This window comes from Hippichthys cyanospilos, chromosome 12, assembly GCF_059441005.1.
Source record: "Hippichthys cyanospilos isolate Australia breed blue-spotted pipefish chromosome 12, RoL_Hcya_1.0, whole genome shotgun sequence".
Classification (NCBI taxonomy): domain Eukaryota; kingdom Metazoa; phylum Chordata; class Actinopteri; order Syngnathiformes; family Syngnathidae; genus Hippichthys; species Hippichthys cyanospilos.
Genome location: NC_142380.1, coordinates 12,106,749 through 12,123,171, shown reverse-complemented (window position 1 = coordinate 12,123,171; position 16,423 = coordinate 12,106,749). Strand labels below are relative to the sequence as shown.

General features: G+C 39.7%; 1 protein-coding gene across 5 annotated transcripts in view; it reads left to right on the top strand.

Annotated features, from left to right (window-relative positions):
• The window catches only part of carmil3 (capping protein regulator and myosin 1 linker 3), a 68,126-nt gene that overhangs the window by 45,014 nt on the left and 6,689 nt on the right, over positions 1-16,423 (top strand). For 3 of the 5 annotated variants that reach the window (XM_088429933.1, XM_088429937.1, XM_088429935.1), the window contains exons 19-33: positions 101-197; positions 271-325; positions 1,038-1,210; positions 4,427-4,495; positions 5,700-5,793; positions 7,971-8,069; positions 8,206-8,325; positions 9,927-10,040; positions 10,160-10,335; positions 10,415-10,508; positions 12,115-12,240; positions 13,181-13,247; positions 13,778-13,962; positions 14,570-14,649; positions 16,048-16,167. In XM_088429933.1, the coding sequence (XP_088286059.1) occupies positions 101-197; positions 271-325; positions 1,038-1,210; positions 4,427-4,495; positions 5,700-5,793; positions 7,971-8,069; positions 8,206-8,325; positions 9,927-10,040; positions 10,160-10,335; positions 10,415-10,508; positions 12,115-12,240; positions 13,181-13,247; positions 13,778-13,962; positions 14,570-14,649; positions 16,048-16,167 (1,669 nt within the window). The remainder of the gene's footprint in view (positions 1-100; positions 198-270; positions 326-1,037; positions 1,211-4,426; positions 4,496-5,699; positions 5,794-7,970; positions 8,070-8,205; positions 8,326-9,926; positions 10,041-10,159; positions 10,336-10,414; positions 10,509-12,114; positions 12,241-13,180; positions 13,248-13,777; positions 13,963-14,569; positions 14,650-16,047; positions 16,168-16,423) is intronic. The other 2 variants (XM_088429934.1, XM_088429936.1) reach the window with 2 other exon arrangements.

The window sequence follows — 16,423 nt, the reverse complement described above, 5'->3', positions numbered from 1 at the left end:
TGTGCACCTTTAAAGGTTCAGGGGGAGCATGTTATTCCTTCCCAAACATTGATTAAACAAAAAAAATAGATATATTTAAAAACCCTAAATGTCTTTGCAGGCTTGGATTCTGACTTGTTGGCCGTCATCCCAGCGTTCTCAAAACACCCCTCTCTCAAACACCTAATGTTGGGGAAGAACTTCAACATCAAGGGCAGGTGTGGACCTCATCAGGGAAGATAGTGAAGATGATAGTGATGATTAATGTTTTCCTCTTTTTTATCTCCTCAGGGTGCTGGATGAAATACTGCAGAAACTGGTTCATTTGGTGCAAGAGGAAGAGTGTGTGAGTTGGATTATGTAACATTGCACACACGCATGCACGCAAATCTGCAGTGCTTTCACTGACAAATCCACACTCATATGCGCTATTTCAGAAAGGCATATTTTTAACCACACGTTCAAATGGCCACAAAGATGAACTTGTCACAGTTTATACAGTTGTGCCCACATCGGTATGATGTGAAACACAATCTCTCCGCCACATGTATACAAGATGCAACCATGCATGACAGCTGTGTTGTCTGTGGGCACAACAGATGATTCATCTGGTCTCATTTTATTTGAACAGCCCCCACCACCCCACACACACACACACTACCACCACCCGTTCCTGCGTGCCTGCTTTGCTCCTCATATCCAGAGTGATGAGTATATTGTTTAAATATTTACTACAGGGATGTTGAGCGCACACAAATATGCCTCCAAGCCCATGTATCTTTGACTAAATTTTGGCAGCAGATTGGCAAAAGAAATATGCTGTAACCAAAGCTACAAAGACATGACTTGTCCCACTTCCATGTGGCGTGCATTATAGAAAAGCTCCTTATTATTATTTTTTTTTATGGTTTTGCTGCAGAAAAAGATTTTACAGGATGGATATATAAATTTAAAAAAATCACTTTAAAAAAAATCTTTTTATTTTTTTTTGTATTTACACCTTGTTTTTGTTTTGTTTTTGTTTTTATTTACACCTTGTTTTTGCCATCATTCTCCAGGTCCTGCAGTCTCTCTCTTTGGCTGACTCAAGACTACGCCAGCGAGGCACCATGTTGGTCAATGCTCTAGGTTCTAATACATGTCTGCGTAAGGTGGACCTGAGTGGCAATGGCCTGGAGGATTCAGGAGCAAAGATGCTTAGCAAAGCCCTGCAAATTAATACAACACTCAGGTGAGATTTTCACGAGGAAAGGGATTTGGACTCAGGCAGGACACACAAATGAAAAAGTAGAAAACTTTTTATATTCAAACATCCGACATAACAACAGTGAGCAATGAAAACTAGATCTGTAAAACGTGACTGAAAACTAGTCTGACTCCGAAAACTAGACTCGGAAAGTAGACTCCGACACTAACAAGGCAGTTTGAGTGCTTGATGTTCTGACAACCTGTCCCTGATAACAAAGAGGTTGTGGGTTTGAATGCCTGCTTTTGTGGCCATTACAAAGTTACTAATACAGGACCGCTGATCACAAAGGCAATTGATAACTGCGTGACTATTTTGAGAGCGGTGACAAATACATGACCTCTGCAACTGCATAGCAAACTGATACTACCCCAGAGAGCCCAAATAGTTTAAGGGAGAAGTAGCGGAATTTCAATGCATAATAGGATCCTTGGAGTACACATGAGAAGAATTATGCAAGTTTTAGAGGGCAGTAGAAAGAATAGGGTCAAATAGAACATTATTATGTTTGAAAGTGTTTGAGGAGATGAGCTGAAGGCCCTTAGTGGCAGAGGAGTGGCAGCGTGAACAACGCTGGAGATAAGTTGTGATTCGGCAGTCAGGCAATCTCAAAGAGTGAGAGAGCTTTGATGCATGCTTGGGATCCTCGTGCGCTTTTTTTTTTTTTTCTCCCCAACTGTTTTGTTCAGCTGCATGGCCATGTCTGCCTTTGTTGTGCTGAAGAAATTTTAGTTTTCATGGGCTATAGGGGATACATCTGCCGTTTTTTCTGATATTTTTTGTACAAACCCCATTACAGCGAAGATCGGTTGTTTAAAAAAAAAAATAATAATAATGCAATGCACTTGCAAACAGGTTCAACATATATTTAATTGAATCCATTACGTTTGATGTTCAAATTGATAAATGTTAGTGTTTAGCAAATAATCATCAACTTAGAATAACACAGCTGCGACCTAGTCAAAAAAAAAAAAAAAAAGGCTGGGACGGTTACATTTACCACTGTGTTCCATCACTTTTTCTATTAACGACAGCATTCAATAAACATTTGGAAACTGAGGACGCAGATTTTTGAAGCTTCGTAGCTTTCCCATTCTTGTTTGATGCACAGCTTCAGCTGTGCAACAGTCCTTCGAGGCTTCATAATGTGCCTCTTGCTTTGCAATGTAGAATTTTGAATTGCATTGAAGGATGTTGCACCCAGCTGCGTTTACTGACAGTGGTTTTCTGAAGGCTTCCTGAGCCAATGTGATGATATCCTTTACACATTGATGTCATCTTTTGATGCAGTGCCGCCAGAGGGATCGAAGGTCATGGGCATTCATTGTTGGTTTTCAGCCTTGCCTCTTACATGCAATAATTGCTCCGAAATCTTCGAACCTTTTGATGATATTATGGACCATAGATGACGAAATACTTACATTTCTTGCAAGTGCACATTGAGCAAAATATTTCTTTAATCTGTTCGACTATTTTTTCACACATTTGTTCACAAAGAGGTGAACCTCACCCTGTTTTTGTTTCTGAATGACTGAGCAATTCAGGGAAGCCAATTTTATCCCTAATCACAGCATCCGGCTGTTCCCAATTACTGTTCACGTGTGGGATGATCCAAGCAGGTGTTCGATTAGCATTCCTCAACTTTTTCAGTCTTTTTGATAACTGCCCCAGCTATTTTGGAATGTGTTGCCGGCATCAAATTCCAAATGAGCTCATATTTGAGACAAATAACGGTAGACCAGTTTGAAAATCAAGCTAGTATCCCACTGAGGGGCAAACACTGGCGAGTGTACGCGAAAGTACCGGCTCTTGTAAACTCCTCTAGGGTTTGTCCAAGGTCGCCAGAGATCACTACAAGGTTTCCATAGGTCATCATAAGGTTTTCTGACAAGTTCAATTCTTATTTTTGCAACAGACAAGAGTTCTGGCAGCCTATAGCAACCTTGTGGTGACTTCTGGTGACCCTGTAGCGACCTTGACTTAACCTTGGTGGGGATCAAAAGAATGCTACCCAGGCAAAGGCTATGGGGAAGTGTTATGTTGACAGTGAGCCTCTGTTTGGTTCTATTTATATTTAATGCTCACTATGCTAACACTAATTACTAATTTTCGTTGAACTATTTACTGTATAGCAGAAAGATGGCAGCTGTAGAGCCTTATTATGCTTGATGCGGAAGAAGGTCTGATCTTGCGCAAAATAGCTCCTGCTCTTAATCTTCCTTGGTTGCCTACTGATAAACAGGGTGACCGCCTAACTTATGTGACTGTGTGTGACATTACGGACTTAACCGGTTTATACTAGATCATGTGTGACAAAGTGCAGCCAGGGAGAAAGATGCGGCGCAAGGTCACTGCAGCACTACAGCCTAGCTCAAGTCACCTATTTATGTGTCAAAGAGGCCTAATCTAACACGAGATATAATGAGTACCAAATGGGACAGAATGAAAGTGGACAGTGAACTCTCATTGTATGGCAGGAATGATTATAGTTCGAAATACCTATAGGGACCAAGGAGATTATGCGATAATACAGGCTATGTCATTAAACAACTAAACAACACATTAAACAAGGAGTATTTTCCATGTAAATATATACTGTATCTATGACTGACTACATAGCACAGTTTGGGGGACTGTATTTCTGTATTTTGGCTCTGGTTCAATTGAGGTCGTAACTGCGTCGAAGATTGATGACTCTCCACCTCCAAGTTATACAGTATTGGTGTTGCAGCTGGCGCAAATGGAATCTGAAGTGGGATGAGTGATTGACAGGTAGCGTTCAGGTCATCTAAGTAAACAGACTAATTATGGAGCCAGATTGTTTTTACCTGATTAAATTCCAAGGGTGTAGCCAGAGGATGGAGACAGAAAAGTGGAGTTGAAAATGACAGGTTTATTAAAAATCAGGTGGAGAAAGTGCAAGTGTAGGTGGAAGATTCGGTAACAGAAGCTCATTAGAGGCATAGCAGTTGTTTATGCATGACTTATGCTGGCATAGAGTTCATTGGAATATGCATGAAGCAGAGAAAAGTTGTGCAATTCTACTGTATGTTGATCTCTCTGTAATGTACTGATGCAGCAACACTCTTACTGTGACGGCAAGTTCGATCGAGTATGTGCCCTGTAATTCTCATCTTCCTCCTCTTTGTGGCTCTCTTTGTCTTTTTTTTTTTTTTTTTGTATTGCTTTGATCCTTCGCAGAAGTGTTACATGGGATCGCAACAACACCACAGCGACAGGCTTCCAAGATGTGGCAAGAGCATTGGAGCAGTAAGATGAACACAATAACACTCACACCAAGCATATTCTGCATGGAGCATAAATTCATAAAGCGAATGAGTCACACGTGTAGAAGGCAGAGTCATCTTTATACCTCAGTGTTTACCCTCACACAATATTTCATCAGTGCAGAGACATAAAAGATTTATGTGGTTTGATGTTTTGTTCAGACAAAGGTGTGTGGGTGCATTCAAGTATATGTAGGCTCAATATTTTTATACCAAAAAAAGCAAGCTACAGGATGATTAGTAATGTACTAAGTATTTGCCAAATTAAATGCCGCCCACAGCGTAGGGTTCTGCAATTCCCAGAGGGCAGAGCATTTCTCTCTTTCCCGGCCGTGCTGGCGTGTGCTATAACTTCTTCTTTCCAAATAAAAAGCTCAGCTGTTGGTTAAACCATTTGAGCACAGTATTTATATTTATCCCGGATAAGAGATGATCAAGCTTCAACAGATCAAACGTTTACATACTCCAGTTGAATGAGGGTGTTTTTTTTTTTTCTCTGATGGTAAAACTGCCCGTTGTTCTCAGCAGAAAGGCTCTCGGTCCTGTAAATTCTTATATGATCTGTAGACTGGAAAGCCTACAGAGTGGCTCAATGAATATGAGGTCAGGAGATTAAAATGACCTCTGCAAAACCTTCATTCTATTCTTCCATAGCCAATGACTAGTTAAGCTGCATAATAATAGGTATGTTTTTCATCATGATATCTTTTCTTTAAAAGAAATTAAGTTATGGTATTCATTGGCAGTTATTTTTAATCTTTTTTTTTAAATGATATAACCCCTGTAAAGTATTTTTTTTTCAAGCAAAGTACCCCTCAACCAGTACAAAGCATCATTAGATTAAGAAAAAGTGACTCTATAAGATTGATCATGCAACAGCATCTGTTTTATTTCTGTCTTGTCTACCAGAGTTTTGCATCTCTAATGGCATTAAATACCAGGATAAAATTAAACTAAAGTCATTGTAAGTTATTTTAACACAATTTAGCGATGTCTCACATTCCAATTAATTTGCTCTTGATTTAAAAATAAAATTCCTGTCACGCCATTAAATTAGATTTCCTGACACCTACAGAAACTCTGAAGTGCTTTCATGTACCTCAAGAGAAACTCATACTCCATTTAAGAACCACTATTCCGTGGTTAAGTATTAACACAATTTTTGTCTCCTATACCTCTACTTTTAGCAACTTTACACTGCAATACATGCCCCTCCCCCTCAGTGATGCCACACAGGCGTACCGCAGTGCCCCAGAGAAGACCGACCAAGCTCTGACCAAGGTAAGAAAAAAATGTTTGAAATGTTCAAAGCAGAGGCATGCACCCAGTGAATAATCACATTGCCTTTTGGGATCGAAGTGCCTGTGCCTCATTAATGACTTCATTTTTATTTTTTTTGCTTTTGTAATTAAGATCAACCTTTCTTTCTGTATTGTGACCATACATACAGTACCTTTCAACTTGTTTTCTGACTAATTTCAATCAAATCACCTGGTTGGTGGCTAAAACTATGCTAATTGAGGATTCAAAAGTCAAAACCTGTGTGCTGCATTAGTTCATCACACACTCAGTGAAATATTTCAAGCTTTTCTTTGTTTCAATTTAGGTGGTTTTGTCAGCACAACACACAAAACAAAACAAAAAATAAATCCAGTGTTTGAATCTCATGACAAAGTTCAACATTGTATGCTCGCTCTGTCCCAAGCTTGTCAACTGCAGTATCCATCCATTAGCTTGCAGTAACTGCTTATCCAAACAAGGGCTCGAGGGCTGGCTGGAGCCTATCCCAGCTGTCTACAGTCGGCGAGGCACATCCTGAGCTGGTTGCCGGCAAATCATACGAAGCTCAAAGACAAACATTCATATCCACAACATGCCTAAGGACAATTTACAGTGTTCAGTTCACCTACCATGCATGTTTTGTCTCAGCTACAGTAATTAATGCAAAACCTTCAGCCTTGAAATGGCGTCGTAGGCTTCAAAAGAAACCTGCTGATTTTAGGGCTGTGCAGAGCACTAATATTGACAGTCTCCAAAAGGAGAAAAGGTCTCAAAAGGAAATTGCAAACCAAGTTGAATATTCACTGAGCAAAGTACTTTATTTAACAAAGTGAAAAGAGGAAGGTGAACATGCAGTTAGAAAAAAATGCACGTGTCAGGAATTGAGGGGATTCTCAAGCAACGGTGATTAAAACTCTGGTGCGCTTCGTGAGTGGACTGGGACTGGTGTCTGTGAATGGGAACATGGTGGCCGACACTTTTCTTAACAATTTGCCTAAAGCAGGGGTGGGTCAATGCGTCGCCCGCGTTCGACCGCCTCGCTATTTTGGCTGCCCGCATGACATTGCACCAAAAAATAATCGATAAAGATCAGTTATCGTTTGATTTGGGGGGGTTTTTTTGTTTGTTTTTTTTAGCGCCCTAAACTGACCATTTGACTGACTTTTCAGAAAAACACAGTGTGAACGTGATTTGAGAACAACACTGTGTTGTTCACATCGGAGCCTGCTCACTCTGGGAACCAATGATTATCAAGTTGGTTGAGCGTTGTCGTGACTATGCTTCCGAGAGGATGCATAAGCCCATTTGTGTCATACGTTACTTGTCCCTTGAGTACAGCTTGTTTTCAAGGGTTGGCTGACTTCCTCACGATCGGATTTGACTCAGATACAGTGGCTTGCTAAGCAGCGTATTGTCCCGCATGTCTCGTAGAAAAAATAAAATAAAATAAACACCTCCCCTCTGTAGACCGCTGAAGGTTGGTTGTTGGAAAAGTAGATCTGTGTGTCAAAAAGGCACCCCTGGCCCAAAGCAAAATAAATGATTTGATAAATTGTGGAAAAAAATTGTGGTCTCTCACTTTTTTTTTTTGTCTAGTCTCTTTTGTTAATGACAGCACAGCAGGATAATTAAACAGCATTCATTATTGCAGCATTCCAGTGGGAATTCCGACTAACTTCAATTTGCAATTTTTCAATTAACTGTAGGCACAATATACCTTTGCTGAACCAAGTAATCCATGTTGCTGTTGCTGTTAATTTTTTTGTTTGTTTGTTTTTGCAGTGATTAGTTTTCCGTTGTCTCTCATTCCACAATATTGTTCACACAATGTTTGAATAATCTTGGACACAATTGTTTCTTTCAAAAGACTCAAAATATGCAGTACTGTATATTCTGCCAATATTTAGCTTGAGTTTAGGGTTATCATTTGGCTGACACCCCCTTGTCGGTTAACACTTAATGCTATCTGCTATTACATAATTTCATTAGAGAGCAAGCATATCCACCTGAGAAAACCCATCCGGCTCATTTGCAGGGATCAAAGTTCTCTTCAGTCTCCTTATTACCATGCAAATTGCCTTTTTCACTAAAGAGCTATGCTCTGTAAACATCTTCTATCCTCTTTATATGTATGCGTGTGTGTGTGTGTGTGTGTGTGTGTATGTGTGTTATGACAGATCCAGCGCGCTTTGCTTAGAAACAACCAGACACAGCGTTTCTCTCAAAAGCAAGCTCTAAGGTTGCACCAGGGCCTCGTCACCAGTACAGCCGAACAGGTTTGTTCTTTATTCGTTTGGATTTATGTTCGTGTTCTAACTGCAAGTCTGGGTTTCAGAGAATGGACATCTAATCCATGTGTTTATTAATGTGTGTGTGTGTGTGTGTGTGTGTGTGTGGCTTGTTTGTGAATAGGTGATGGAACGTTTGTGCGTGCGGGTGCAACACCAGGTTGGCATCCTGAAAGGCTGCGAGGAAGCCGAGGAGGTCCAAACAGCCAGGCAAATCCTTAAAGAAGCCAGAAACTCCAAAGCTGTAAGTAGAAGAAGAACATCATTCAGCCCTTTTTTCCCTTGGTTCATGCCTATTCAATGTGTTTGATAGCCCCAGGACTTGCACTTACACTCGGCAATCTGCATCGTGCTGGCGCCGTTTGACACCTAAAACCCAAACCGTTTAACTAGATTGAGCATTCCGATGACTGCTTGAAGTGTAATAAACTTCCTTGGCTCCAGCACAGTTGGAAGTCGCGGGCCTTGTTGTGGCATGATTGGTAATGCACAAATAAATACGGCCAAACCAGGTTGTCGTGTGATCGACAGCATTGATTTTTAACCGTAGGCCCACTGATTAGTTGGCCCTAATATAAACTCAAGTTTCCACCTGTGGAGTGTAGTGATGCCAGATGACATTAATGGGAGAAAAAAAAAGGTCATTTGGAGTGCCACTATAGTCACGGTGGGAAATGGTCTTGGTCTTGTTTTATTGCAAAACAGTGAGCCATTTCGCTTCAAACAGTTCACTTTAAAACTCTTCCATTTTGGGTTTCTGTCATACGGCCAATTGGGTGCTTGTATTCACAATACAGGCACCCAATTGACTGAAAGTCCCATGTGACGATGTGACATGTCAGTCTGTCAGAACGACAATGATGATTGGCTGACTGCCACAAGAGACTTTATTCCAACAAGCTATGAAAACAAAAGGCAGGCATGTACATTCTTCTTCGGAATAAATCATATGATTTGAAGTACATGTTGATTATGAACACTTTCAATGCACTTAGTGGCTCCGGTCTCTGCCAGGCTACCCCAGCGTGTTTCGCAACAAATGAAACAAATGGCATAGCGGTACATCAGTACCGCTATCAAACCAAACTGGGAGCTTTATTGTTACAGCAGGTTTGCTTGATGAAAATGTAATTTCGCCCAGAGAAAGGAAAAAAAAATGGCTCATGACAAAACCAAGTTGCTGACATAAGCTAATAATAAGCCAAGACAAATCATAATTCCTGAAGGAGCCCCAAGACATTTTGTACAGGAAAACTTGGCCCCCAAGGTCAAAAACATTTAAAAAGTCCCAATCAGCGCTCCTGTTCTTTCCACCAATCATTAATAACAATCACCTTGGAAAACATGAAATAAACAACAAAGTTATGAAAGCCACAGTAATAGATTGTTTAATCATGCAGTGCTGAGGCCTAGTACCATTTAGGACCAGCTCAGTGTGAATGCTGCTTACGTTGTGCAAAACCATGTTGCTCTGTACTTTAAGGAGATGTTTAGAAGTTTCTGTCGGCACCCGTGTGTCAAAAATGCCTTCTGCTTCAAATTGAAAAAAAAAAAAAAAAAAAAAAACTTGCTCGCCTTCAGTATTCCAGTATTTGCTCTATTGTGTAACCTGCTTTCTTGCTAATATCGCGACACGTATGCTAACCCTGGCGATGGATACTGTGGTTGTACTAGCAGGTGGACACAACGTCTTTTGACTTGCCCTCAAAAATACACAATGACGTATAACCTATGTATCCGAATGAGACGTATTGGATTTTAAATTGTGCTTGTGCCCTCAAAGTTATTTAGTTTTTTACCATTGTTGAATCTCACTTCCTCTCTCTGGTGGTTTGTGCCCATCAGCTGTATCCTTCCCTATGTGAGCTGGCTCATGTGTTGTCTGTGGATGGCCCAGTCAGACAACGGCTTGATACTCTGGCCGGGGAGCTAGCAAGGGCTGCTGACAAAGAGCTGCAGGTAAGATGGGTGTGCCTTTGTAGCCATAAGAATTGTAGATTACCAGTTGCGTCATTAAATATACTTCAATAGTTGCATTAAAAAAAAAAAATACTACCTAACTACTACCATGTTCATAGGTGGTCGTGGACTCAATGGTGTCTCTGTGCCGCGAGTTATGTCCCATGTCCTGCTCGGCTGCTGAGAGACTCAGCCCACCTCTTTCGTCCATCTCTGAGGGGGTTTCGATCCCTCGTTCATCTATCCGCAACGCCCTCATGGACAGAGCGTCCGAGGATATTAACACGGCCCTTGAGTAAGGACAAGTCGTGGTGAACTGTGGCTTAAAAGAATCTGCTATACTAGCACCATTTCACTCCTTTTTTGTGTCTCAGGGAGGTGAAATTGTCGGTTGTGTCCTATTTAACCAACTCCATTGTGGATCAAATTCTACAAGAACTCTACACGACCCATAAAACACTGGTACTGGTAAATCCTGTTCTGCATGACTTCTTTGTAGAGCTCTAGCAACTTGGATCATGGTATGTTGTCATTTGATAATAATTTGGCACAATCAGTTTGTGAGTGCAATTTATGGACGCAGTCAATTCAGGTTCAAGTTATTAAAATAATTACTTCACCAACAATCAATAGACCTTCAAAATTGTTATTTCAAAAATTCATTTTCTTTCATGTTACGTCCTTATTTTTCCATTTGTACAAAATTTTGTTTCAAAGGATTGCAAGTTGGGACCGAGTTACTTTAGTTTATAAAATGTATTGTAATTATCCCAACAAAAATTGTGTGAATATGAACCTTTATCTCAGGTTAGCTAACTACTTAATGATCAACAAAATTAAGGCATAAAATTACATTGATATAAATTTTCTGCTCATGCCAATGAGTTTATTTTGGTTTTGGTGTGAAAAGAACTTCACAGTAAAATCACTTGCACAATACAACTGAAGCATTGTCGAATGCTGCATTTTGTCACTATACTTTAAACTTGCAGAATTATTCAGAACATTTGCACACAGAAAGAGCAAATAGTGCAATCAATCTTCACAGAATTGCACCGAATACACTTAAGAAGCAATGTGAGCGTAAGAATTATTCTTGAGTCCAGGCAATAACACACTTCTATTGATTGCCCTACAGAGCTGCAGTAGAAAATGTTGTTTTTAAAAGAAATGGATGGCCTTGCTTTCCTGTTTTAAAGCTTGCACATATTTTGTAGTCTTTTTGTTGTTAATAGATGAAGCGTGTCAACTTGCCATGGTAGCAAACAAGAACGAAATTTACTGCAAACACCATAGGCAGAAACACATTGTGTTAACAAGAATTTTAAACACTGTGATAGTCATGCTTTAACATCAGATCAAATGAATAAAGTGAGAGACTCATATTTACAAACAGATGTCCTCAGTTAAAATTTGACCTACCCTGTATTGAAAGTCCTCCTGACTTAACCCCAAACTGTCCTCTATCACAACAATAGAGGTGTTTTGTTTTAGTTGTTTATTTGTAGGTTTAAGAAAATCGTTGGATGCAAAGTGAACCCCCATTCAAGCGCAGGCAAATACAGTACATCTGGCCAGAACACGTCTTCACTGGAATGCTGGGAAGAATTCTAAATTTGGATGACTAAATTTAGCTGCACAATAGTACAAGGATCGTTTTACACTATAAACTTTACAGTGTAAAGTGTTACATTCACAGTATAAAACAAATACTTTTATAACCAAGATGCAGCAAAAATAATCAGTGAGTTCTTACCTCCCTACCACCTAGTTTGAAACGGGTCAGCGTGAGTGGGACGTGTAGTAAAAAACAACATTTTCCATGTTCTTTTTTTGCATTCTGTTCACTCCGCTTGCCTCTGATCTCATTCTCATCGCTCTCCTGCTGCAATCTATCCTCTCTCATGAATCACCCCTTTGATTGTCAAGAAATTGCTTTTCTCTTAGGTCAGCTCAGCAACAATTTTTATCATTACCCTTGTGGCAAGATATATTTATGTCCCCGAAAAGTCCACTTAGAGTGTAATGAAAATACAGTCCGTGATGAGGTGAATGTTTGCATGTGTTACATCAGCTACGGCAGGTGTCCCAGGCAAAGCGTCGGGATGATGTGGGGACAGGAAGACTTACAATCAGGCAGTCCAGAGTTGTGGAGTCTCTGGAATTTGCTGATGATGATGTCGGCGTCAGCCTGGGAATAGTAAGTGTACATAGATTGATTGCAATGACCCAAAAAATGTATTATATGGTAATGTGTGAATTCTAAGGTTGTTTACCAGTTGAAGTGTTTAAAATAGGATCTTTCACCCATTGTCTGCCTTCCAGAACACTCCTAGTGATACCTGCCTAATCTTCAAAAATTCAACACACACACAAGCTACAATTTAAAAGCGAAGTAAAAAGTTAATATTTTGAAATGCTTAATTTGATAACTAAGTTGGTTTTCGTGTAGTTATTACCTTCGAAAACACCTTTGCTGTCAACTGACAATGCCATCACATGTGCAAAGCTCAGGTAACAGCCATTCACGGTTCTACTTGCAAACATCACATGACCAGCTACAGAAAACTGGTGAGCCATGATTGGTTGTTACTGGAGCCTTAAAGGGGCAAGTACAAGATTTGTACAATTTTTCATTAAAAAGTAATAAATGATTACAAATGTCAAAAACTTGCAAATAAATGTGTTCTTAACGACCAACATTATGTTTTAAATATAATCATAGGTCTAGCTATCATTAAATTATATTACATGGGGGGTGGCACTCCTGGCTGCCATGTCTGTGATAGCTATGGAACCTTTAAGCATGTGTTGAAATTTTTAGACTGTAGCAAGTGTAAAGATGTGTTTTTAAAATTATGAATTGTTTGTCAAAATTAATTCTGATGTGTTTTCACAAAATTAGGCTTATGTTTCCAAAAATGAAAATGAATGAGATATTGATATATTGATAAATTCTAATTCTACACTTAATTGTTAATTCTCCCTTCAGGTATCCCAAAAATTAAAACACATGCTATTGTAATTGTGTTGTGAACAAAAATGGCTGACTTATGTACCTTTTATCATTTAGTAAATATATGAATTGCACTGCAAACTAATGGCAGGGTGTCTTTTTTTTTTTTTTTTTTTGCCTGAAGGATACCATGGCTATAAAGAAGCGGAGCTCCAGAACCAGAAGAATCCGTCCTGTCTCCACCAGACCAAGTGAGTCTTTTTAGCAATTGCTTTATTTGGTTCCTCGTTGGTTTGGAAAATAATTAAAGTAAATCAGTAAAGATGCTAGCAACACGGTAAAAAACTGGATAGGATGTCTGCCAGGTAGTTCAGAGGCCCCAGATTGAATTGCAGCTTAGCCTAGCCTTCCTTCGTGGAGTTTGTACGTTCTCCTGTGCTTGCGTGGGAGGCTTATTGGACACGCCAAATTTCCCTTAGGTGTGATTGTTTTTTTTTGTCTCTGTGAGCCCTGCGATTGGCTGACAACCAGTCCAGGGTCTCCTCCACCTACTGGCCAAAAATGGCTATGCTAGGCACCAGCAAGCCTGCAATCCTTGTGCGGATAAGCGACTATAGAAAATGGATGACCGGATAGTAATGATGCAAGTTATTTAATGAAATAATAGTTCATGTATAAGAACTTAAGTGGCAGGATACTGAATGTAAATCAATGCAAAGAACAAAAAAAATGCAGTATTAATTAAGAGCATGACAACTGGTACAACTTGGCTTTGTTGTAGGTCTCGGAGATGAGCCCAGTTCCTCCCCCACACCCTCCGCCCCACCACCCTCCCATCTTTCCCACTCAGCATCATGGGAGTGCCTGTCCACTCTTCCAACCAACGGCTCGCCTTTGCGCCATGTGACCCACGTAAGGCCCCGTCCTCCCCGGCGACACAGAGCAGTTCACCTTCCCCCAGAATCTGTGAGTTCTAGGCAAATGACGACAAATACCTTCAAAACCTGATTTTAGCATCATTGAGGTGGAGACAGCTTTGCCTTGAGCTCCCTGAGAAATTCTGTTGGGGGATCATCATCATCATTATTGATATACTGTGTGGGTGTTGAATGATGTTGAGATGATTTTAATCCACTGAGCAGTTTCAAGCAGAGCTAGGTGTGATCTATATACAGTATCTCTTTCCACAGATCCTTCAGGTGAGTAAATGTTGTTCAGACAATTGCGCGCTTCGTGACAAATTTGCATTAATTTAATTCTGGATGCAGATGCACTTTACAAGAATAAGCTTCTTTTGAATTCAGAAGCTGTTGCCTGTGTCTTTGAAAAAGAAATAGTGCTCATGCGCAGTTGTCTTCTGGAGCCCAAGAGGCAGCTTCTAACATATCAACTCTAGTTTGTTCCAAATCGCTTCCTGATTCACGTTTGTTTTGAAAAGCAGATTCAACTTGGTTTGCTATGATTTTGTTTTGTTTATTTTGCATTATTTCAGTTTTTTATGGTAGTGGAGGCCTTTTATCTGTCATGGTTGATTGTTTATTTGATACATTGTTATTTTTTCTTTTGCTTGTAGCATTACTTTGAAAATGGAGGAGTCAATACTCTGGAGGATGGATTGCCAGACTTCTACAGCAAGAGAGTTCTTCCTGACAGGTGGCATGTTTCTTTTTTGCGAGTGCGCGTACGTTTGTGTGTTTGTCTGTGTTCCTGTTCTGCTATACTTGTGAGAACCGTTTTGAGTTTTCTACCAAAATAGTGAGGATATTTTGTAGAAGTGAAGACATTTAAGCCGGTCCTCATTTGTTCAGACCTCTTTTTGGGGGTCAAGACTTCCTTTTAGAGTATAGCTTTGAATTAGGCTTGGGTTAGGCAATCATTTCTGATGGGTGAGATTAGGGGCTAGGAAATGCATTACGTCAATAGATGTCCTCACAAATATAGTTGTATAAACATGTGTGTTTGTGCATGAACTCATTCAAAATACCCCAGTGGCACCAGATTACAGCACAAAGTAATAAAGCAAAAATCGCAGTTATTATCTTATCTGCACAACTGCAAATGACAGTAATTTGGTCAAATTGCCTATTCGTTAGATGGCCTCAATTCTTTTTCGTCCCCACACTCAGGTCACAACTTTTTGTTCCTATATGCGCAGCAGAAATTAAAACCGAATAAGGTTCTTCAAATACAGGTAGTTTTTCTTAATTTACGTTTTGCTGTTATGCTTTCAGTCTCTCCTTGATTTAAACAGCAATATTTGAAACTAGTAAATCACAGCTTGAAACTCATTTAAAGGCACACTGACTTGTACTAAAAGAGTCATTTATCCACTGTGGCAATTGCATCAGATCAACTGCTTAAGCAGGTTATTATTCTTTTGTAGGAGAAGGTTATGATGCAAAGGGGCACAGTCCATATATAGAAAATAGTCTCATTTTGTATTTATTTTCAAATGTCTTTTTCTGCTATGTGCTGTCAGTTTATAAAGAAAACGCAGGGTTTTACTACCATTGACATCATTTCATTTTAATCCTGGATCAAAGTTTCCGAAAATAATTCCATTAAAATAGGAAAAGACTTGGAAATCATTTATCACTATTCCAAGTTATCAACATAAAACTGGTATCAACAAGGAAGGTTTGAAATGTAATTTCAGTATTGTATATAAAGAACTGCAAAAATAATTTAACCATTCTTTAATCGTAAAAAAAATCTATTCATTCTCTGATGGACGTTAGCGCAAGGCTTTCCTTCGCTTACCGTTTAAACAAAGAATAGAAAAGGCTAGTATGTCCTCATTTGTGACTCAGATGTGCAGATCATTCATGGATAGCCTACTGGCAACAACTTCAAGACTGCATGTCCATGTGTTAATGTTAGTCGTGCAAAAATGATCGCGGCAGAATAAATGTCCCCATTTGTTAGGCCCACCCACAATTAAGACGGAAATTGTTCAGTAGTATATGGCACTATTGATAGATCTGTGTCTTTTACGTTTCACTTTGAGAGTAAATACATTCTAAAATTAGCTTGTTTTTCTCTCCACTTCAGTCAGTTGTCATCCATCCATCAGGCCCAGTCACTGAGGAGGAAAAAAAGACGCAGCATGTTGTCCATTTTCTCTGGTTTCCGCAAGAACCGCAACTCCACCATATCAAACCAGGAGTTAGAGTAAGTGCAACACAAAGCTTAACCGAATGCATAAATACTCATTGCATAGCACAATCACGCAAGTTATTTGGTGCTTTCAAAAATATCGTCATGAGAAAAAAAAAAAAAATCACCACTAAATGTTCGATTTTATAGTGCTACGAGCATCGTGGTAGTGGTCGAAATGGATGTTATGAATATAGATTTATGATATGTTTAATCCTTGAAACGGGCAGCATTAGCAAGTAGACAAGTCGGAGGGGAGGTGGATTTCATC